General features: G+C 38.5%; 1 protein-coding gene across 3 annotated transcripts in view; it reads left to right on the plus strand.

The window, feature by feature from the left end:
* Positions 1-16482, plus strand: part of smarca2 (SWI/SNF related BAF chromatin remodeling complex subunit ATPase 2) — a 43032-nt gene extending 26550 nt beyond the window's left edge. For all 3 annotated transcript variants that reach the window (XM_027277225.1, XM_027277246.1, XM_027277235.1), the window contains exons 24-34: positions 19-185; positions 2047-2210; positions 3759-3986; positions 4358-4435; positions 5490-5708; positions 7577-7800; positions 11138-11243; positions 11448-11549; positions 11880-12006; positions 12650-12783; positions 15353-16482. In XM_027277225.1, the coding sequence (XP_027133026.1) occupies positions 19-185; positions 2047-2210; positions 3759-3986; positions 4358-4435; positions 5490-5708; positions 7577-7800; positions 11138-11243; positions 11448-11549; positions 11880-12006; positions 12650-12783; positions 15353-15388 (1585 nt within the window). In that variant the 3' untranslated portion in view covers positions 15389-16482. The remainder of the gene's footprint in view (positions 1-18; positions 186-2046; positions 2211-3758; positions 3987-4357; positions 4436-5489; positions 5709-7576; positions 7801-11137; positions 11244-11447; positions 11550-11879; positions 12007-12649; positions 12784-15352) is intronic.
* The last annotated feature ends 6782 nt before the right edge of the window (positions 16483-23264 follow it).

Raw genomic sequence — 23264 nt, forward strand, 5'->3', positions numbered from 1 at the left:
TCTGTTACCACCACCCAGGCATGATCTGTATCGAGCTTCCGGGAAGTTTGAGCTCCTGGATCGCATCTTGCCGAAGCTGCAGGCCACCAACCACAGAGTCCTGCTGTTCTGTCAAATGACCACACTCATGACAATCATGGAGGACTACTTCAGCTACCGCAACTTTCAATATCTACGTCTCGACGGTAAGGGCACACCTCTACTTAATGTTGAAAATTTCTCTAATCATTAAATATGCAAGTGATGACAACCTAATACCCCAGAATGAGCAAACTGAACACTGACCCTCGATAGAACCTTTCACATGTTTCACCACCACCATATTTTTATTATACACTGCCAGATGCCACTACATCCTACACACTGATCCTCGCATTTCCCAACCATTTCTCCTTGCTGAAAAGCTGAGCTCCCCCACGCAAAACCCACGCATGCACACCAGAAGACTAACATGTCAGGTGTGATGTTTTCCTGATGTTGTTTATTGGCTTCATGCTGTCAGTGGCTAGCGTCTCACCACATGAGTTTTTTTCATCCTTGAAACTCTAAAGCGCTGACTAAGATTGAGAGGTCAAACCTCTGTGACCTATTATCGCTATTTTTAAAGAGTGAGGACAAAAACATTGCTGCTTTTAAATCGTTAAACAATACAGACTTCACAATTTTCACATTTTCACTTCACATTTTGTACAAATCTAATCGGATTTTGATAACCTAGTTTCTTAAATTAGCTGTTTCATGTCGACCCTACTGATAATCTCTCCTTTCTTATTAAAAAGAAGTGTACAAAAAAAGGTCATATCAACTGTTGCTAACTAATACCTAAGGTAAGGTGTACAGGATAGGAATTAGAAAAAAAACCTAATTGGAACAGTCTATATGATTACCATAAGTGATGTACAATAGAAAACATAATTTAGTTTTAGTGAAGGAAATACCATTCCATGTTCTTTATCCATTATTTTGTAAATCAGGACACCTTGTTGTATATTATTGTTTACACTCCAGAGGAAGCAGTAGGAAGTTGCTGGTTTATTACATCTCCATCATCTCCATGTGCTGTGGTAAACCAAGTGTATGTAGGGACATACAGTACACACATAATATATTATGTAAGGAAATAATACTTTTTCCAATCTGTCCCTGCAACAAGACACATGATCATGGTCTGAGATTAAGTCAAATTTAATGATCTTGTAATCCCTTTATCCCTTTATGGATTAGGTGTATTGAAAAGATTAGTTTCTCATTTCTAATTTAGGTTGACTCGTATTTGTCACTGTAAAAGAATAATAATCTGTCACACTGAGGTGTCAAGATTCCCATCACATAGACTCAGCATGATACCCACGCACGGCATCTCAAAGAAAAGGAAATCCTATTAGCCACTAGGTCTGACAACAAAGACCCGAGTTCACTAAGGAGATGTTATCGATTTTCAATGCTGGTTTTGGGCTCTTTTTTTTAAAACAGAATTAAATGCAAAATGATACAGAATTTGTTTCTCCCTCCAATTTTCCTTGACTGCTGTTTTTGCTGATATGTTTTCCCAAGAAGTGACAACAGGTAGCAGCATGTAGCGAACGTGACGAAAAAGAAGAGCAGAGTGTTTTTGTGACTCTGGGTTAAAGTGGAAAGTTTTGATCATTTCATTTACTTAATTAGTATTTTGGTCTTTAACCAAAAAAGGGAATTATTGAAAGAAATCAGCTAATCATTTTGGTAATTATCTTTGTTCACACAGGAAGAGGGGAGTCTTAGATATGCAACTGTGGACTGTGAACTTCCTTGGTTATCAAACTTTAATCAGAAATATAAAGTGGCTGTTTTTAGCACATTTTGACTTGCTTAATTAGAGTCACTACATGCCCTTTTCAGACTGTCTGAAACAGTTTAATTGGTCATATGAGGCACAGTGTACAGGTGACATTTTTACTTTCCTGACAATGTTATGCTTAAGATCAGCAGACCAAGAATTATTTGAAAAGCAAACTCAAAAGTGAACTTAGTAGAACCTTCATTCATAAATCATTTTTGGTCTTTTAGGAACCACCAAGTCTGAGGACAGAGCAACCCTGCTGAAGAAATTTAATGAGGAGGGATCTCAGTACTTCATCTTCCTGCTGAGTACCAGAGCTGGTGGCCTTGGCCTCAACTTGCAGGCAGCCGACACTGTAGTCATCTTTGACAGTGACTGGAACCCACACCAGGTATGTCTATCAGTAGATTATACGTGCTTGACCAATGACACGCTTTCAGTCATGGGCACATTATACACATGCAATCATCACTGTAGAGAGCCGCTGCATGCAGTGCCAGCTCTGGGGCCATTATTGTATCAGAACTATTTAGAAATGTGAGTGGGTAAGTTGTGTGACTGTATCTCAGTGCGTGCATGCAAAATCAGATATGGAAAATTGTAGAAATCTCCAAATCTCTATTTAGATTGGCAAGAGTATTGAGCAATTTGGATTTATTATTAGTATTTGTGCAACTGGAAAAATCTGTACATGTGCACGTTTCAGTGATGATGCTGATCCATTTAAACTTCCATATGATGAAAGCCTTGGAAGCATATGTGTCATGACCTGGCTCTGAGAGTCATGGCAAAAAGGGAGTTCACACAATGTACGTTTGTTTAAACAATACTTTATTAAATCAAATTAAACAATCATAATGGATTTAAAGTTATGGAGTGTGTAGAAGCAGTGGTATCAGTGGTGTAGGGTGTGCATGAGTGACAATTGCGAGTGTGCATGTGTTGGTAATGTGGAACAAAAGCAAAGGATGACCAAAAATGACAAACTGAACTGAACTAAACCAAACCAAACCTGACTAGGGACAGAAGAGCCCAGAACAGGGCCCAGCCAGAGAGAGATCAGAGAAGAGAGTGAGTACCAGCCTGCAGTGGTATAAATACCCAAAGTAATTAATGGAAAACACCTGCAAACAGAAACCACACCCAGAGAAGAGGAGGAGAAAGAAAGAGACCACACCCAGGAGAGGAGGAGGAAGGTACACACTCAGGATGCCACATAGGGCATCACATATGTCAGTTACTTTTACAGTTTATAGACAATAGCTTGGAAAATAAACACAGACTGAAACTGAACAGCCTCTGAGAACAATGGAAACAGTGTGACAACCGGCAGTACAGTACAGAGGTGATTTACAGCGGCTCCAGGGACAAGGAGAGCTACAAACAGGCCTGAGAGGGAAGTCGTCGGCACCTCCGGAGGCCTGATCAGAGTTTACATCTTTTAGTTTTGGTGAGCTGGTTCTCAAACTGTGGTACAAGTACCACTGGTGGTACACAAGCTGCCTTGAGTGGTATACGGAGGAATCTTTGAAATATATTTTTGAATTAAGTAAATGTATTTAGAAACATTTATACTATTGATACTACAAGATTTTGAATGAGAATACTTAAACTATGAGATCCTGTAATATTTTGTTTTAGGTAGCTCGTAGTGCACATCCATGATTAGTTACGAAGGGTTCCAAAACATTGCAATCATGACTCCAAATGGGAACTATAAGGAAGAGAAGTGCAGATTGGGAGAACTCCTCTTCCACCCAAGTAGCTCTTGCTCTTAAACTGGTTCCGTTCAGGATTCAACAACAATCAATCCAGGTTGCAATAAAGTTATGAAATTATTAGCAACTGTAATCCAGCTATAAGGCCCTGATATGACAAGCCATCACATCAGAAACCGTCTAAAATGATGTAATATTTCTCTTTGATCTCCTGATTCCAGGACCTTCAGGCTCAGGACCGGGCTCACCGCATTGGTCAGCAGAATGAGGTGCGTGTGCTTCGTCTCTGCACCGTCAACAGTGTGGAGGAGAAAATCCTAGCAGCTGCCAAATACAAACTCAACGTGGATCAGAAGGTCATCCAGGCAGGCATGTTTGACCAGAAATCCTCGAGTCACGAGCGGCGTGCCTTCCTTCAGGCTATTTTAGAGCATGAGGAGCAGAATGAGGTAAGGGTTAAGCATGTAACTTATGTTTAATTTCAAAAGCACGTTAGAACCAATATGCTTGATCAGGCAGTTTTATATAATGAATGCAAGAGGCCCTAAGTAGATTTTTTTATATCTAGTGAAATTATCCATGCCGGTCTTGATTGAATTACTGCAGACCGCTCTTGATATGATCATCGAGTTAACCATCCTTCGCTTATAACATTACATGGTTCTGCAATGCAATCTCAGCTCTTTAATTGGTATTTGATAAAATCTGTCATACTTGACTGACTTGTTTCCAACTGAGCATGTGTCTTTCTGTTTTTGCTGAAATAGATCAGACTGAGACTCAAATGTCTTTCTGACATTTTTCCCAAATGTAAATCTAGGAAGAAGATGAAGTACCCGATGATGAAACCCTTAACCAGATGATAGCCCGCAATGAAGATGAATTTGAGCTCTTCATGGTGAGAAAAATACACAATTGTGGCAGATTTAAGTGACATTTAAATTGCAGAGTGAAAATACAATACAGAGAAGAGAGTGACAGCTGGTTCTCTTACATCTACTCCCAAAATAATTGTAGGGTGTCCATCGTGTCAGGACCATTATTCTTATGAAATGTCATCATTTGTTCAAGCATCTTCAGTCTTGGCAACAAAATTCCCAAGACAGAAGCGTCTTCTTAAAACACCAGATGATGTTACAAATTAAATTATGTAATACTTGTATTTAAAAAAAGAACTTGGCATTACACAGTCTCAGGATTCACAGGCTCCTGGTGTCGCCTCATCTTTTGGATTTCATACAGCTTGTGTTAGCTTGTTCCATGGGTAACTGCAATGTAAGATATCAAATATTCATAAGCATCTGGAAGCAAGCCATAGAACATTGTTGGCACCAGGTTGGTAATCTCGAAGGATTCATCCAAAGGTGCATATGTCATTACTCAATACAAAAAACTGTATTTATAGTTAAAGGAATATTTTCACTATATTGAAAAAGAGTTGTGTGAGGTACAGAAGGCACCAGACAGTTTCTCTGTGGCACTAACCATAGTACTGTAGTTCTGTTTCTACAAATAAGCCCAACTGTGCCATGTACTCTTTTACGCTGCAGATCAGCTGTCAGATATGGAGACTGCAAGAACTGTAAATTGGTCAGCTTGGCTCAGAAGTCCCCTTCTTATATACAACTAACAAAGCCATCTCTGAACCATGGCTCACCACAGTCTTAGTTCTCTGTCACAGTGAATGAAAGGACGTAATGATGTGAAATAGTCACCTGACCAGTAACTCCAGTTATTTTAGTACAAAAATTGTAAACACAATCTTTAATTCATGAATCTGATCACACATCTATCTAATGATGCATTGGGGGTGTAAATCAGTACCTAGGTTATAGGTATCTATGGCGAGACTGCTGTAAACCCCTTGATTCCTATATAAATCAGAGCTAACCTGGCTGAAAAATCATGTCAACTTCTGCTGTTTGACCTGATGTGGTTTCACTCCTCTGTAGCGCATGGACATGGACCGACGCCGGGAGCATGCCAGGAACCCAAAGCGTAAACCTCGTCTAATGGAAGAGGACGAGTTGCCTTCTTGGATCATCAAAGACGACGCTGAGGTAGAACGGCTCACGTATGAAGAGGAGGAGGAGAAGATGTTTGGCCGAGGATCACGTTGTCGTCGGGACGTGGACTACAGTGATGCGCTAACTGAAAAACAGTGGCTACGGGTAAATCAATCTATGACTTTTAATGTTTTTCACAAGAAATTATATTGTGATATATGTTACCGTTAATAACTTAAAAAAATGTTAAAGTGTGACTCTACACTGGCGGCACAGTTGGATTTACCTCTTGATGATTTAAATGATTCTTGATGCATCTCAGTGTATCACATCCTCAAACAAAAAACATGACTAGTTTTTCACCAGTTAAGATAAGCAGTCAGCACTCCATTACCTGGGCTCTGGTTTCGCTGCAGAGTGCAAGTATCAGCTTTTCTGTAATGTATTGTTGTGTGCCAGAGATTAGATGATTCTCTCCCCTCTCTCAGAGTTGGATGGCAAAGTTGACAGCACCTTCTGAATTCTTGGCTCTGGGCTATTTTTATGGTGGCAGACTTCAGCTAACATGGTTTTATACACAGTGTGCAACTTGTCCAGTTTGCACTCGCCAGTAAGTTCATAAAATTTTAATGTGCCCAGAGGTCCACTTCTCAACAATGTTTGTTCATAATTCATTGCAAAGACAGCGACATAACTTTACAACATCTCCAGTCCAAAAAATATATGCATACATAATATGCAATACTAGAATCTTTGTTACTAATAAAGAATTAAAAAATCTAAACTACCTTATACCACTGATGCCACTGCAAAATATTAGCAAAGACCTGACACTCCGAGGGAGATGGGCTTTTTTTCAGATACAATGCAATTCTCGTTGTACTCGCCGTACTGGGTTCAGTGCACCAGCAGGACACTGTGCTGTGTGGGCTGCTTAGCTTGGCGCAGCAAAAAGCCATCATTGTGCTTTCAGAGCACACTGGTGCCATTGTCACATTGTGTCTGAAAGGGCCATTAATGTCATAAAAGGATATGCTATGCTCAGGCTCATGTACCTGTTTCAGTCCAAAATTGTTTTTCAGAAATCATTCAGTCTGAAAAATTCTGGACAGAACAATCATGTCTGACTTTTCAGACTGTCATTGACCTGTAGTTTAATTTCTGTTCTGTGATTCAAGAGATTTTTTTCTTTTGTGTTTTGTCTCAGTGTTATTCTCCAAAGTTATACACAAGTTTCTTTCTTTCTTTCTTTTTTTCTTTCTTTCTTTCTTTCTTTCTTTCTTTCTTTCTTTCTTTCTTTCTTTCTTTCTTTCTTTCTTTCTTTCTTTCTTTCTTTCTTTCTTTCTTCCTCTTCTTTTTTTAATATTCTTTTCAATCCCATTTGTTGCAGCTGAAGACGTAAATCTTTTAAACAAGGTCACCGATATATCATTTTTAGTTTTATTTTTAGGCCTGGCCATTTTTTAAAATAGCCAAACAGGAAACAAACAGGAATAATTTCATTCATCGTAAGCAGATCAGGCTTTGACCTATGACTGAATTTCATGCCAAAGTTAAGCTCAGCCTGATGTTAATGACACCCAGTCACCCACACCAAATATACTGTGACACTCGCCACTAGAGAGACATGTCAGGCCTGGCAGATCTATTTTATTGACTGTGGCTCAGGTGTTCATGGAAACAAGAATAGAACAGAAAGAAACTTCAAGACCGGGGTGACAGTATGTTGGAAGAGTTAGCTGTAGCACAGATTTAAAAGAAGAAGGAAAATATCTAAAGACCAGTAGGCACTGCTGCAAAGGTTTAAGGAATGATATAGAGCATATCTACGGGAGCTTGTCAGCCAGAGTTACAAGTATTACAATCAGTGAAGGAACTTGCTGCTGTCAAATAATTTGTTCTTGTGTTGCCTAAGGACTTTTATATCTGATGGCAGATATGGTTTGTAAAAATTGTACATGTATAGACTGATAGATCCTACAGTTCCATATCATGTGTGTAAAATCCACATTAACATTTCTTTGCTACTCCAGGCCATCGAAGATGGAAACCTTGAAGAGATGGAGGAGGAGATCCGACTGAAAAAGCGCAAGCGCAAGAGACGTCAGGACAAGGACTCGTCGAGCAGAGATGACGGGAGCTCCAAGGCCAAGAAGAGACGTGGACGTCCACCAGCTGAGAAGCTCTCCCCGAACCCCCCCAAACTCACCAAGCAAATGAACACCATCATCGATACTGTCATCAACTACAGAGATGGGTAAGGAGATTTATTTACGTCATGTTGAACTTTTAGCTACAGTAGGTGTACCCAATAAAGATGCAAACGAGTTTATTTCTGGTGTCGTGTACACCATCTGGTGCGGAAGGACATCAGGGGACAGCGGCTCTCGGGTTACAGTGAGTGTACTGAATGCACTGCCGACACAGGATGGCCATGAGCTGTGCTTAAGTTACTCAGTGCAGTTGTCTGCTTGACGCAAGTGACTGCAACCTCAACATCTTGTTAGGTGTCAAATCTATGTCCTTACATCTTACAGCATTGATTGTGCATTGGGCTGTGAAGGTCCAAATGCCTCTGAGAGCACAGCTGTATCATGCGGAACACATCCTGGACAGACACTAATGACGAAGGACTATTTTACCTCATGTGCAGAGCTGTAAGCTGAAGTAAAAAAAATATATATATTAGTTATAATCCAAAGGTTTGAATGAAATGTATTCATTTTTTTAGAAATTGCTCTAAGCTGTACTTTTACCATCTGCTCCAACAACAAACTGACACTTTTCACACAAATTATGAAACATTCAGAAAATTATGAGGTTTGATGATTTAAATCAAAAGCTAGCAAGTAGAAGCTTATCCAGTGATGGACAAGTGTGATCTAGAAACTAGTTTATTTGGAACATATTTTTTACCGTAAACTCTAAATATTGTAGTTCTATGGTGAATTAAAAGGTATTCATTCCCGTTTGGTACGTGTTACGGTACATGTGTAAAGACATCTCTATTTGTGAGAGTCTAGTCTGTTCCAATGGAAAGTACCGATTTCTCCCTGGTCAGTGGGTTAATAATGAATGAAGTCATGTCTTAGGAACAGTACATTGTGGTAAGCTTCCTTGTACTCTTTCAGTCCTGAAAGTGTGTGTGTGTGTGTGTGTGTGTGTGTGTGTGTGTGTGTGTGTGTGTGTGTGTGTGTGTGTGTGTGTGGTTGGTTGGTTGGTTCTGTTGTGTCTGCATTTTTTCTTTTTTTTTTCCCCCCATGTGCAAAATCATAAGAACGTGAGTGTCTGTCTGTCTGTAATATTCACCCGTGCTTGAAAGAACATGTGCATTTGTGTTCCCATTACCCCAAATATGCACTGGCTGTCTACTATGTCGGAGCTTTTCCAGGAAACTGCTACCTGCCTTTCCAAAAAGTCAAATTCTTTCCTCTCCCAGTTGATGGTTGTTCATCCCAGAGTATCTCAATCATAGCTCTGGCTCTCCTCGTACCCGACTAGATTGGGACAGATTTGGGAATTTCCCCTCCAAGGCAAGTTGCAAAGCTTTTTCCCCAAAACTAAACCTTCATATTGCATTAAGTCGAGTGCAGCCTAAATTTGATTTTCAGCCTTAATAAACTCGTATCTCATCAATGGAACTAGACAACAGGCTAGGCTCAGTTTCCTCCATTAATCAGATCAAGATATAACAGTGTAGAGATACATATTGCAGTAGAGATCACTGTGATTTCAAATATAGTGTGTCACCTCTTGGTCTCACAAGCCATTAGAAGAACCCACCCATGGCACTCGTTTGAAGCCTCCGTGATCACATTTCCATTCATTCCAGTGTCATTCACAGAAGTCAACAATTGGGTCTGTTCCCAGAGGTCCCTGTTGCCATGACACCGGGGTGAGAGGCATTGCACTTCATACATCAAAGATGCAAAAAGCCATTTTGAACATACCATCCACCTTTGTGGTTTCAGCGCACTTTACACAATGGACCTAAGCTCACAGCACGTTCCAAGCTCAGAGGCACCACAGTGGTGTGATTGTAAAATATCGAAGTCATCTGAGATCAGCAGCCTTGAAATCAGGCTGAACTATTCTGTAGCTGCAGAGTGAAGCTTTAGGTCGTAGTTTATATCTTAATGCTCATTTTTGGGTTTCATTTTTAAAGGTAGATAAAGAAGATAAAGAATCCAGGAAATTCTTATTTTGTTTATTACAAAGCACTGAAATATAATTTTTTTTCTCTTTATATTAGTGAACGTAGACCTTGTTTACGCTAAACCAGACATGTCCAAAGTCTGGCCCGGGGACCAAGCACAGCCCGCAGACAGATTTTATGCACCCCGCAGCTTTGTTTTTATAATGTATTATTCATGGCCTGCTGGGATTGTCAGATACTGTATGGCTGGCAGATAACGAAGCATTTGATCCTCTTAAGGACATAACTGCTGGTGTTATATATCTGTAGATTTGACACAAAATATTATTTTCTGAATGATTTGAAGATGAGCAACAGTGACACGTTTTAAACTTAAAAGTTAACAGACTTTGCATTACTTATAATAAGTCATCAACATGATGTCAAGATTTGTATCAACTTCATGCGAGTTTAACGTGTTCCATACAATTTTCTTTGTTATCTGACTCCAGATGTGAAAGAAAGGAAGAACTGGTTTTTAGTTTTGTTCATGCCTGATTGGTTTAGATTTGGTGACATTGCTATTAAAAAAAAGATTATTGTTACAGAACAGTGCATTTGTATGTGAGTTTTATTGGTAAATTGTACATTTTTAAAATGTTAGTATTGGCCCCGGGTATTTTCACATTGTCAGATCTGGCCCTCTCAAAGTTTGAACACCCCTGCTCTAAACTATACTGGTCTGTATTCTATTCTTCCACAAGATGTTGCACATGTATGGTGCATGCGGACATGAATCCATGTGAAAATCAGTTTAAACTGATATGTTAATGAGTTAGATGATTACTCTCTTATGAATCAATCAACAGAAAATGAATTGGCAACAGTTCGTGCAGGCTCATTTTTGCAACCATGTACTGCGTATTGTCTCAGAAGAAACCGGAAATGATAGAGCATCGAACATCTTTAGTTTATGAATATGATCTTGTAGGTGAAAAATGGAGAGACGAGGTGGAAAAAAAGCTTATTTGTCTTCATTGTCTCTTTGATGCTGCCAATTTGTAATCCTTTTCGTGTACTAAGGTGCTTATTGTTTATCTTGCTGACCTGGCCCCAAGCATAAACACTTTATTATTAATGGTTCTATGCATTATTCATATTTATTAAAAATTAAATAAATATACATACTTTGTATTACTTGGGTGTTTTGTGAATTACAAAGCTTTAATTGGATTGAGATGAGAGATGATAGTTGAAGAGGCAGGCTGCAGATTTACTACCGAGACTCGTCGCCTCACTTAAGGATCATGCTCTCCATGAAAACTCCACCTTGTTAATTCATTTCGCAGAAGTCCCATTAACGTCTTGCCAAGAATTAAATACAACATTTGTGTCTAAACTCTGAACACACTAAGGTTTTCAAATTTCATAATGATGTGAAATGATTTTGTGTCACCAGGTCAGGAAGACAACTAAGCGAGGTCTTTGTCCAGTTACCATCCAGGAAGGAGCTCCCAGAATATTATGAGCTAATTAGAAAACCTGTGGATTTCAAAAAGATCAAGGTATGTTGACCACGAAGGCCCGGCAATTAACGTGAATGAGCAAATAGTACGGTGTTGATGATGTTAGTGAACAGAGTAAAAAATAAACAACTTTTAAGTTAATGATTCTACTGAACAAAGTGATGTACAAAATAGAAAATGGATGTTTTCAAGTCAGTTTTTAAGCAAAATGTGTCAAACGAACAATTTATTTATTTTCATCAGGATCGTGTGAGAAACCATAAATACAGGAGTGTGGGAGACCTGGAGAAGGATGTGATGCTGCTTTGTCACAACGCCCAGACCTTCAACCTGGAGGGATCCCAGGTCAGAAACTGTAAAACTGAAGTTTTCTCTAATTTGCTTCTGTTTTTTATTTGTGTGTACTCCTGTGATGGAGAGTCAGGACTTAAGGTTTTCACACTACTTAAGTAGTGCCGAAAATTGAAAAAAACAACAAAAAAACCAAGAAACAATTGTGATAGCTGAGCAACACTCCAAATATTTTTGATATGAAGATTTAGTACCGGTAATTTACCCCCCCTGTATTTAATAGACAAAACAATGAGTCATCCTCGCAAGTGACTTATCTTTCATGCTCCATTGGTCAAAGTTTGACATCCATACACTCTGTTCTATTCATTCATTATATTACAGATATATGAGGACTCCATTGTCCTTCAGTCTGTGTTCAAGAGTGCCAGGCAGAAAATCGCCAAGGACGAAGAGAGCGAAGATGACAGCGACGAGGATGATGAGGATGAGGATGAGTCAGAGACTGAGGGTAAAACAGCATTTTTTCAACATGCATACAGACACACACACACACACACAAAACATACAAAACACGCCTCAGTGAAGGCTGCTCTGTGTTGCACTTAGCCATATTCCCACTAGGAGCAGTATGGACTGTTGCAAAGAAATAAAATATTCATTTAAAAACAGGGATACAGAATACAGAGAATAAAAATATTCATTTAAAAACAGGGATACAGAATACAGAGAATAGTTTATAGATAGTTTATAATAGAGTTTATTTTAATTGGGCTTTTTTTAGATTTTTTAGGTCTGCAACAGATCTTCATCAATGTATCTACTAATGAAAAAGCTCCATATGTCAGAGGTCAAGTGCAAAAATAGTCAGTTTACAATTATATGAACAGCATAATCTCATTTAAGAAGATGGTTGCTGATTAATTGTTTATCAAAATGTGTCACTGGCCTGGACTGAACAAATACATATTAATTTCTGTGTTAGCTTAACATAAACCGCTGACTCCAAACACAATCGTCCCGTCCCCTGAGCCTGAATATTAGTAGAAACTTAGATGAGCAGAAGTTATGTTTTCTAACGAAGCGCACAATGATAAGACCAGATATGTAAGACTTGACTGGTGGGACCTGATTTTCCCTTGTGCCTCATTCAGCCAAGTCAGTGCGGGTCAAGATCAAGCTGAGTAAGGAGGCACGCAGCCATGACAAAGGCAAGAAGAGGCAAAGCCGAGGGAAGGCCAAGCCGGTGGTCAGCGACGACGACAGCGATGACGACCAAGATGACAATGTAGGTCATTCCACTTCTTGGTATTGCAAGACTAATTCTTTCAAACTCAGCAGCATCTAAATAATAATTATGAAAAAGACACTGACAAAAACTGCAGCTATCAAAATATTTTAATAATAACTGACTACCACATCTTATCCCTCATTTTTTTGTCATTGAGAAACAGCACACGAGTGCTGTTTGTCAATATTTGTCCAGTCAGGTGAATCTGTGTTCTGGTCGTAACAGTCTGCTGGTTTCCTTCCAGACTTCTGATGAGCAGCCTTGGATACCAGGTGCAGGCAGCTGAGTGCATTAAATTCTAGGCAGAAGAAAAAACTGAACTGGATCACCCCAGACATTTACAGTAAAACCCCAAAATTAGGCTTTCTGCCCTGGATACATTAAATATAAGCTACGATCCAAATTGTGTACTTCAAACTGTTGTTTGGGTTGAAGCATGTGACTTAAGAATCAGGTATTTCCTGCCACAATCTACCCAGAGAAATGTAATTGCTAGAACGCTGCTTCGTTATTTTGAAAAACAAACATTATTATATATATACACGTACTTTATTTACTGAAACTGCCTCCCACAAACTGTAACATTAATGCACTCAGTGCTGCAACTAAGAAATATTTAATTATCAATTAATTTGTCAAAAATGTTTTCTATTAATTATTTAGTTTTTAGTCCATAAAAAATTTATTAGTAAAGAAGAAGCTCATTATATTCAGTGTATAATAAATTGATGACTAGAATAATGATAATGAAATGCCAGGTGTTTTGAGGCTATAGTAGGTGGACCTCGGGCCTCGGAAAATATTGTATATTTTAAGTTAAGTGCATCAATCTGGTGTAAACATTTAATCACAAATACTTTGGTTGCATATGAATGGAAACATGGCAAAAAAGTCCCCCAGATACATGTTCAAACATAAAATATGATGGTTTTATGGTTACTGTAATTATTTTATAAAGCTGCTTTACAAAGTTTCATTTAGTCAAAGAACTTTGCAGTTGTGATCTTGTGTTTAAACTTTGATCTGAGGTTTCCATGCAGTGTTATGCCCTATAAAAACTTTCTGAACCATCTCTGAGCTGCTATCCACCGTTGTTTTACTCTCTCATCAGCAGTTCACAGACAAAGCTCCACCAGAAAGTGAAAGTGGCGCTTGAAGTCTAAAAATATCTTTGGTTCATTATGAAACTATGGCGGGACAAATTAGACTGGCAGGCTGCCTGGAATCAATGTGAAACACTGCAACAATGGCTGCTAAACTATTCATCGTAAACTAGGTGTGAACAGGAGGCATGGAATAAAGTCCACCCAGTAAATTTGCCATGCAGTAAAAGTAATTGAGCTTTGGAATGATATGAAATTAAATATTCTACTGTCATGACTGTATTTTACTGTATTACACACCTTCTGTTGTGTTATACTCTTCTCTGGACTGGTACAAACAGTCCACTATCATTTCTTCTGCAGCCAGCATGCATTGAAAGCAGTAATAGGACATTAAAGCCATGGCAGCCACCACTAATGTGCTAATTTTCATAGAATTAGCACCTAATAGACATCCTGTATCCCCTTCTGTGTCATCCTGCACTGATTACTCGATGTACTTCAGTTCCTGGGTTCTATTGTTTGTTTCATTATCGGCATAACCTGCGAATTCAATCCCAATGCATAGCTGTCAGATTCACAACGAATTGTCGCCTGTCACTTGCTGTAGCTACCGATCTCCATCAAACGTGTGACACATGACACCTATCCTTCACACCAGAAATGACTGTGAATTCAGGGTGAAGCTCTTTGATGTCCAGGTTATTGTTGTTAGACAAAAACTTTTACTCCGATACAAATATTACCGTAGCTGGTGAATTCAGTGCAGCAGTGTCATTAGTGCTTCCGACAATCCTGCGTGAAAGTAGGCAATCTCTCTGTATGTTTGCCACAAAACCACTTTCATCGCTTTGCATGAGAAACACCGGGAATGTGTTCAAGAAGACTGTTTGAAAGTGTTTTTCACCTCACCTTTGAATGTGGCATTACAGCTGTGTGACTGGAAGAATAGAAAATAAAAAGCAAGTTTTCCCAAATATAGATATCTCTCTAGATATTGGCATGAATGCACATTTGGTTCATTCATTTAATTAATCAGCCTTAAGAAAATGCTGACAGCCTGCTAACGCTAATCAGCATTGTGTTGAATGAGAGAATAACAAATAAAAAGGCAGTAACTGGTTTATATGTTGCACAAATGCACAAGGGATAATAATCCAGTAATATGATCATATAAATACTACTTTGAATCTATTAATACATTTTGATCGATACCATTACTACTCTTAATGGAGAAGCTGAATATATCCACACATTGAAACAAAAAATAAAGAAGATCTGTTGTCCTTTCCTTTTTGTATCCTCTCCTGTCTATATTCAGTTTGTGGGGAGAAGCTGATGAGGGGAAGCTGTGAGGGAGGATGAGCAGGGCTCCTGGCTGCGACTAAAATGGTCACATATTCCTCCTCGTGTGTTTGTCTGCCTTAATGCTCTTTGTTTTTCTTTCTCTCATCTCACTGCAGGATCTGTCAGACAAGAGCAAGAGTGACGATGAGTGAGTGAGGACGTGATGATATTGTTTATAGCACTTAAAACAGGACAGTATCTTCCATTACTGTTGTTCAGGTTCATATTCTGTATTTCTTTTTCTTTCATTGTCTGAAGTTTGTATTGTCACCACCAGCTTGGAAATGTATTACTAATAATCAATAAGCTACAGCAATACCAATCTGCTTTTATTCCCGTTTTTAAGACAATTTTGTAGTAGATTTTTTTAACTCCGCTTTAAAGATTTAAGCCGTGTATGGGAAAAAAGAAAAAAAAATGTCATGCTACATTTGCTTTTGCTTTATTTGTACTTGCTTGCTTGCACTTTTAGAAAATTAAATTTGAAAAATGAATTTCCAAATTTTTAAAAAAACAAAATACAGTCTAAAGATATAGCCAAGAACTTCCAAGTTCATTTGAAGAGCCACTGGTGATTTTAAAAAGGCAATCAAATTTTTAAACCTTTTCATCTTGTTTCACCTTGTGCAGTGCCAAAATGTTGGGATTTATTGCCTGCTAAACCCCTCCGCCGACCAGCGATTTTCCAATCATAGCTTAGCAGCTTTAACTAGGCAGGGCAGGCCTGTCGAGCTTTAGATTTCTCCACACTTTGAAGCAGTAGGTATGTGGCTGTAGGAAGAGAAATGTTTGGAGTGCCGTGGTATCCTTTTGTTTTCTTTAGCCTTTCCAAAAGCAAAAATAAAAGATTAAGCAGTGTGTTCATCAGCTCTAATCGTCATTTTTAACACATACAAGTAAGTCCCTATAGTGGGGTAGGGTAGTAGTAAGTACAAGGAGCCAGTCATAAAATACTATCAACATTATTTTTTCATTTGCTCAAACCAAACCTGTAATTAACAGGTCTGGCTAACTATCTCACAGTAGTTACTTCCAAGGCTAGGAAACCCATCCATAACTAATGATGCAGGAAGCCAGAGCTGAAACATCCACTATATAATATTTCTTTCCAACTGAGTGAATGTGGTACTACCAGAAGCCTGTCTGCCCAAGACGGAACTTGCAGTATTTTTGTTTGTTTGTTTTTTCTTCCCTTGTCGTTATAAACCATTTCAACTAGAGCTGATGATACCATTTTTACAGACAGGGGCAGCTGATGCAGTACAGTTTTGAGCTGGAATAAAAGTAGAACTTTTCTATGTGAATTGTGCACTGATGACTATACAAGGGTACTCCGTTATCAAACAGTTATTTAAGTTTGAGTCATCACATCATTACTGTACATTCAGTATCAGCCATTGGCTGATCATTTAAGAATTAATAGAAAAAATAATCTTAACATCAGTACTGTAAAAAGTGCTATATTTCCCTCTAAAATGTAGCAGAGTTGAAATATATAGTGGCTCTAAAGTACCTCTAAATAGTACTAAAGTCCAGTACTTATTTCTACCAGTACTCTCAACATATCCACATACTCCAAACCATTTTAACAGGCTCCTGTGACTATATGTGGGCATTATTTATTTACTTTGCATCACTGTAGCTCACCAACTAAGGCCCACATTTCCCATCATGCCCTGCCTAGTGCTGAATAGTTTTAAGTTAGCTGTTGTATGTTCGAATTGTTACTTAGAATCTCTACAGTAAATGTGCCAACATCATTGAAAACTGTGGGAATGGAAAGCTTGACAGACATAGCAACAGTAACTAAGAAGGATGGAGAGTCAGTTACAAGACTGTGTGACCGAGTGTGAGCTCTTACTCTAAAGTTTATATATCTTACAGCCAGCACAACAAAATGTCAGTTGTCGCTAGCTGACATAAAAATGGATTTGAGACGGCCATCAATGTTGAATGCTTTTTTAAAACTGCTTTTATTAAGAAAAATGTAACCGTGCATTATGTAGGCGGCACATCATTTAGGTAAGTCCACGTGTTTCATTTATCCTTCCTTGTAATTTCTTCAAGGCGTGTATCAGAGCAAGAAGCTTTGATTTATTTGAATTTGAACTTTTTCGCTCACAAAAGAGTGTTTGGGTTTTTTTGACTGCGAAACTGACCTTCAGAGCAGTATTTGATTTTAAGGCACAAATTGAATCAAACACTTTGTCTTGTTGAATAAAACCAGCATCTATCGTAGCAGTAAATGTAGCTTTTTAAAGCATCTCAAATCATGTTGCACCAGGCAGTCCTAAACAAGTTATAAAGAATCAGGTCTTGGCTGTATTTTTGCAGGCTATTTAAGACAGTATAGACAACCGCAAACATTACAAAGAAAACAGTATTATGGGATTCAAAATTTGAACGACGTTGAATATAGTTATATTTTAAACAATGCATTGATTTATACATTTGGATCGAGGTGTTTGTGTTCCTATGTTAGTTTCAAGCATTCATTTGATTGATTTCTATGTCGTTTGCAGCATGAACTCTTGACAGTATACCGTGTACATGCCGATATATATCATTTTTGTTTTTGTGTATTACGTGCTTCCCGTCTCTCCATAAGTGTGACTTAATCTTTGCTTTCTTTGCACAGTGTCTTTGTGGTTGTATCTCATAGCCCAGGGCCAATAAAATCTCACCGATTTTCAGCACAAACAATGTTTCCTCATGTTTTTCTTTAACATGTTTTCATAACTGGTTTTGCAATACTTGTTTATTGTACAAGCCCTGAAGTTCATTGATCAACTTCACAGTTCAGAAACAGCATATGAAAGGCCATGGTCCATTAAGGGTATGCACTTAAAAATATTATGTTTCATTTTAATGTGCCGCTCTTTGGTTGAAAGAATAAGCAACCAGAGCTGATGTGTCACTAGTTGCTCTCGTTTTCTGTAACTGTTATGTTAATATTTCTGCTAAATTCTGTTGTTGCAAACGCCTTTCTTCATTCATACGTGTACCACCTACCTCTCTGCATGTCTTTCAGATGTCGAACAAATGTCTAGACACTACAGATTGCGGTCCTTAAATGTTTTTTGTTGTTTCTTTTTTCTTTTCTCTTTTTTTTTGGTATTGACACATCTCTTTCACGATTATTCACAGCAAGAGTCAACAGTCAAGGTTTAGTTTGTTGCTGTTTTTGTGTGTGTGTGTGTGTGTGTGTGTGTGTGTGTGTGTGTGCTTTCTGTTTCTCACAGCAGTGTGTAAATGTGGCATAGAGCGTGGCTGACTGTGTTGGTCTGTGCAATCGTTGTCACGGCTGGAACGAAAGCTTGAACCTAAATGCTTGACTCAGGAGACAAAGTAAAAAATAAACAAAATATTTTATTATCAAAGTACAACAGAAAATCGCTCACTGTGAGGAAAACACTAAATGCTCTAAGAAAACAAAAACCACTCAAGAGAGGGAAAACTTATTAACAAAATCAGGGGAAAAGGTAACAAACTAAAAACCTCTTACTGTACTTGCTCTTACTGTATGAGGGAAAAATCTATAAAAATGCAAAGGCTAGACAAAGTAACAAAGCAAAATACAAAAGCTGATAAGACACAAACACGAGACAGGGACTTTGATGAGACTAGGGTAAGGAACTGGTTCTCTGGCACAAAGGACAAGACGAAGTGGCAACAGACAAAGGGGGACGCAGACAATATATACACAGGGTAACGGGGAAAAGGTGGAAACAATCAGGGCGGGAAAGACAGTCAGACCGTTGACACATGAGGAAGGGCAAGTGACCTGAAACGAGAGGAGAGTTATTTTTCAAAATAAAACAGGAGATGACAAGACAACCTAAACCTAGCGAGGTTTATTAGTCATGACAATCTGCTATAAAGGCCTGGACAAGACACGACTGCTATGCCAGATTATCCCGTCTGTATCCTGTTGCAGTCAGTAATGTGCCGTTTGAACTTCTTGTGATTGACCAGCATTACTCTTGTGTGTTCTAGTGTGTTTTCTGGCTACAGTGTCTTTCTAGTTTTTATTTTCTTTTGACATTGAGACACATTTCAATTTTCGCGCAGTTCTCCAGCACAACTTGCTTTGTTCAGCTGGTGTTCTCCAGTGAATCCTCATATCTGCTGGCATTGCTTCGCCACACCAGCCAGCCTTCAGCCACCACCACATGCTTGTTGTATTAATTCTCACAAAAAACTGTACAGGTCTCTCCTCCATAGTAATGAAGGGACATGTCACTCAGCAGTATGGCCCACTGATGCGTTTTTCAGTTTTAGTCTTTTTTTTTATAGGATTTGTTGACGATAAAAACAGTGCAGTATACAAAATGTTGTTTTATCCTTTGAGCCATTCCTCACATAAGGGATGGCTTATGAATAGTGATAGTGGCTGACTTACACATGTAACAGATCGCTTATGGCAGAGTGAGAATTTTTCAAAATTCTATAAAAATAGCTTCATACTGTTTCATTTTAATAGAACAAACCTGAAAACAGCATGCAGTTCAGTTCAGTAAAGCTCTGAACTGAACTGAACTGAACTGCTGAAATTGCAGTACATTTAGTGGCTTTTGGTTGTACATCATACAAAGGGTTAACTGGCTATCAGCCAGTTATGAGATGTCTGGCAAGGATAATTGTCCTTTTGATAAAGCCCTCTGATTTAGGCAACAAGATGTTCTTTTCCTTGTTGTCACTTCAGGATAAAGAATTGGCATATTAGAATTTTCTCTCCATTATTAATTAATCCAATTTGGCTCTCTGATGTATAATCAGCGTCGCAGCCTGCTGGTATGGCTACTCAAGGTTTCTTTAGACTTTTTCCTCTTGACCTGAGGCAAAACACTGTCCACAGTCTGTTGTTTACACTACTCAATACTGTGTACTCTGCCATTCTTGAGAAAAGAGTCCAGTAAACAAAACCTGATGAAGGGAATCACGGAAACAGCGAATTACGTTATTTGGCTTGTCTCCATGTTGTTGCTCTGCTTGAGACAATCTGTCATACGACACGAGAGAGAGTGTGTGTGATGTAAATTGGAGCCACTTCTACTGTGAATGGAAAAACAGACCAGCTTATTTTTTTAATGAGCTGTACACTCACATTTGTAATACATAAATCATTTAAACTGCAAATTCCAGTTATCACCCCAAAATATAAAGTCAGATTTTTAATGCCAAATCTTTAAATATTTAAAATCAGAATATTTAAGTGCTCCTGCAGCAACTCTGACAAAACCCAAGAGTCTACCACCCTTGCATGTAAGCCTAAGCATTTATCCCAGTATTCAGAAGTTAGCTGGCACATTATCACTCTGACTGACAGTTAAGGGGTGGAAAAGTGTCTTTGTGAACAGTTTTAATTAGTAATGATATGCAGAAATAATGAATGAGGGTGAAGCAGCTTTTTTTTTTAAATTCATGGCATCTGTCAGGTCCACAATGGGAGAAAATGGCTCATAACATATTTTTTCCAACAATAATTGTTGAAAGTGAATTAATATCTCCATGCAGTGCATGTAAAACATTCAAGTTCTTTAGTCTGTGGACAGACTGCTGCAACTTTTCATTGAAAAGTTTTAGAACTTTTTTGCGTCAACTTTTTGCATTTCAGTGTATTATTTTAAAATGTTACCTACCGGTTCAACAGGTTTTCCTTGACAGACTGTATTTCTTGGCATACACACCACATTTACGGTGTTGTTGCAATAATCTGGTTTGATGTCCCACAAAGCAGATTACTAAAAGCAACAAATGCAATTTAAAGGTGAACTCTTTGTTAGTAACATTTTTTTTAGCCAAAGAACTCAACAAATCAAAACACCAAGGTGATATATTGCATATGGATGACTTTTCAGGAGTTTGATTCCGTCGCACACACACACCTGTCTAAACCACTTGTCCTCTGGTGGATTCATACTGTATTGATGGCATCATGGCTGTGTTGTGCCGCTCAGACACTGGAGGGCAGAAGAAGGGGGCCGTCATACTGTACAGCTGGCTGAAACCTCACACACCACAGCACATCAAAACAGCTTTCCTTTTTGTATTCCTGCCATTTTAAACAGAGCCTCACTAAGCCAATTCCCCCTGAAGAATGACCATCCATTGCCCCCCTTTTTATCTCCCTCTTTGAAGTGCCGAGCTGTTGGGATAGACTTGAGCCCAGGAAGAGAGGGGCAAATTGGATGTTAATCCTTGTCTGAGTGCCAGAGATGTCAGCTGGAAAAAGTCAGGTGCTATTGCGATCTCTGCTATTCCTCTGTAGCTTTTGTCCAGAATCATCACATTCTCCAAGCAGTAGATGCAGTTCATTCCAATCGCAAACTGATTCAATCCTAATGATTCATGAATGGTGATCTGAAAGGACCAGGTGCTCCCTATTATTGAGTCCACTATTATCTGGTGCTGTAAACCGTCTTATTCAAGGCGGTAAACGGGCGCTATCAATGCTAACTCTTGCACAACTTAAAAGGAAGAGCGGGAAAAGGCTTTGTCTCCCTACGGATTCCGGGGTTCACTATCAGTTTAACGCATGATCGAGGAAAAGGCTCATTTTTCTTTGCAGCGCTGAGTCCTAGTGAGTTGAAAGGCTGCATCACAGACACAGGGACAATGGGGTTTTCATGGACAAATAGGACATTAAAAAAGGACATATAAATGCAAATATACCTGGTTTCTGCAACAAACAATTCTTTTATTGACTAATCAGCCACTTGCTTAATCTATTAAATATCAGAAAATAGTGATATGCATGCGGAACAGCTCCGGAACGGAGATGTCATATTTGACAACCTAGATAAGCAAATCTTCCATTTTTTTCTTTTAAATAATGTAATCAAGGTGTCAAAATCATTGACAAAAAGCTTCTTCTTTTTAGTGTCAGATCAAGATTGAGCATGATACAAGGTTCATACACCAGTAATGTTTACAATAATTTTAGGGACTAACTTTTTTTTTTTTCATTGTTTCATTTTCATGTGATGTCTTAAGTAAAATGACTTTGTCTGGCCAGGAGTCCAAAAGAAAGTTGATGGCACGTGGCAGTTCTGTAATATCTTTTTTTTTTTTTTGATCCACTACCTTATATCGTCATTCTGTCTTCAACAGAGAAGACCAAAAAAGAAATAGTTTTCCTTTTCTTAGCTTTCAGAGTCATTCAAGAGAATCAAATCAGTTTTTGATTCCGTTTTTTTTTTTATTGAAGCAGAAGCCAAGTAGTCAAAATAAATAAAGTATTCTATCTACATTTCATTTCCCTACAAATGCAGCTCTGTGGGCTTTCACTGAATTGAAATGGCAGAGTAATGCAATACTCATTTCTCCCCACAGCAACATAAAGAGAGGCAATGTTCCAACTTGCACCTTGTAATGAATGCATACATGGAATTTTCCCAGGGTTCAAAATTGCTGGTTATTAATGCATTTCATATCTGATAGATTAGCAACAGCAAGAATTTGCATAAATCACAAAATGTGCCGCACAAAGGAAAGACAAAGTGATTTTTGTTCAACTCCCCTGATGTGGAAGATTTCACCGGTGGAAGTGATTATGTGAATAAAGATGAATAAAAGCGATGCCGTTACCTCAGGCGCCGGGTGCTTTGTCATCAGACGAGCTGCTCCTTGGAGCTTGAATCGGTCACACTGGCAGCAGTTGTGCAATATGAAAGCTAATTTGCAACAACAGATTTCATAACATATTTTAACTATCGCTTCAAAGAGCCCATGAATAAATTCTTCTCTGAGGGGTCTATACATGTGCCCTGAAATAATGAGTCTGAAAAGAATGTTTATTTTACCATAATTTGAGATGAACAGACCTCTGATAATTTGGATGAAATATTACCTAGTTGCTTCATTTGTCTCTAAACCAGCCAAGCACATTGAGTACATAGTTTTGAGCATTTCATCACGTGCACCTTTGGCTTTGAACTTTGTTCATCTTTACCACAGTTCTTTAACACTAATATGATCTGGACATGAATATTTGAATGCAAAGCTACAAATATACTATACATTCAT

The sequence above is a fragment of the Larimichthys crocea genome, chromosome III (assembly GCF_000972845.2).
Source record: "Larimichthys crocea isolate SSNF chromosome III, L_crocea_2.0, whole genome shotgun sequence".
In the NCBI taxonomy this organism is placed as follows: Eukaryota; Metazoa; Chordata; class Actinopteri; family Sciaenidae; genus Larimichthys; species Larimichthys crocea.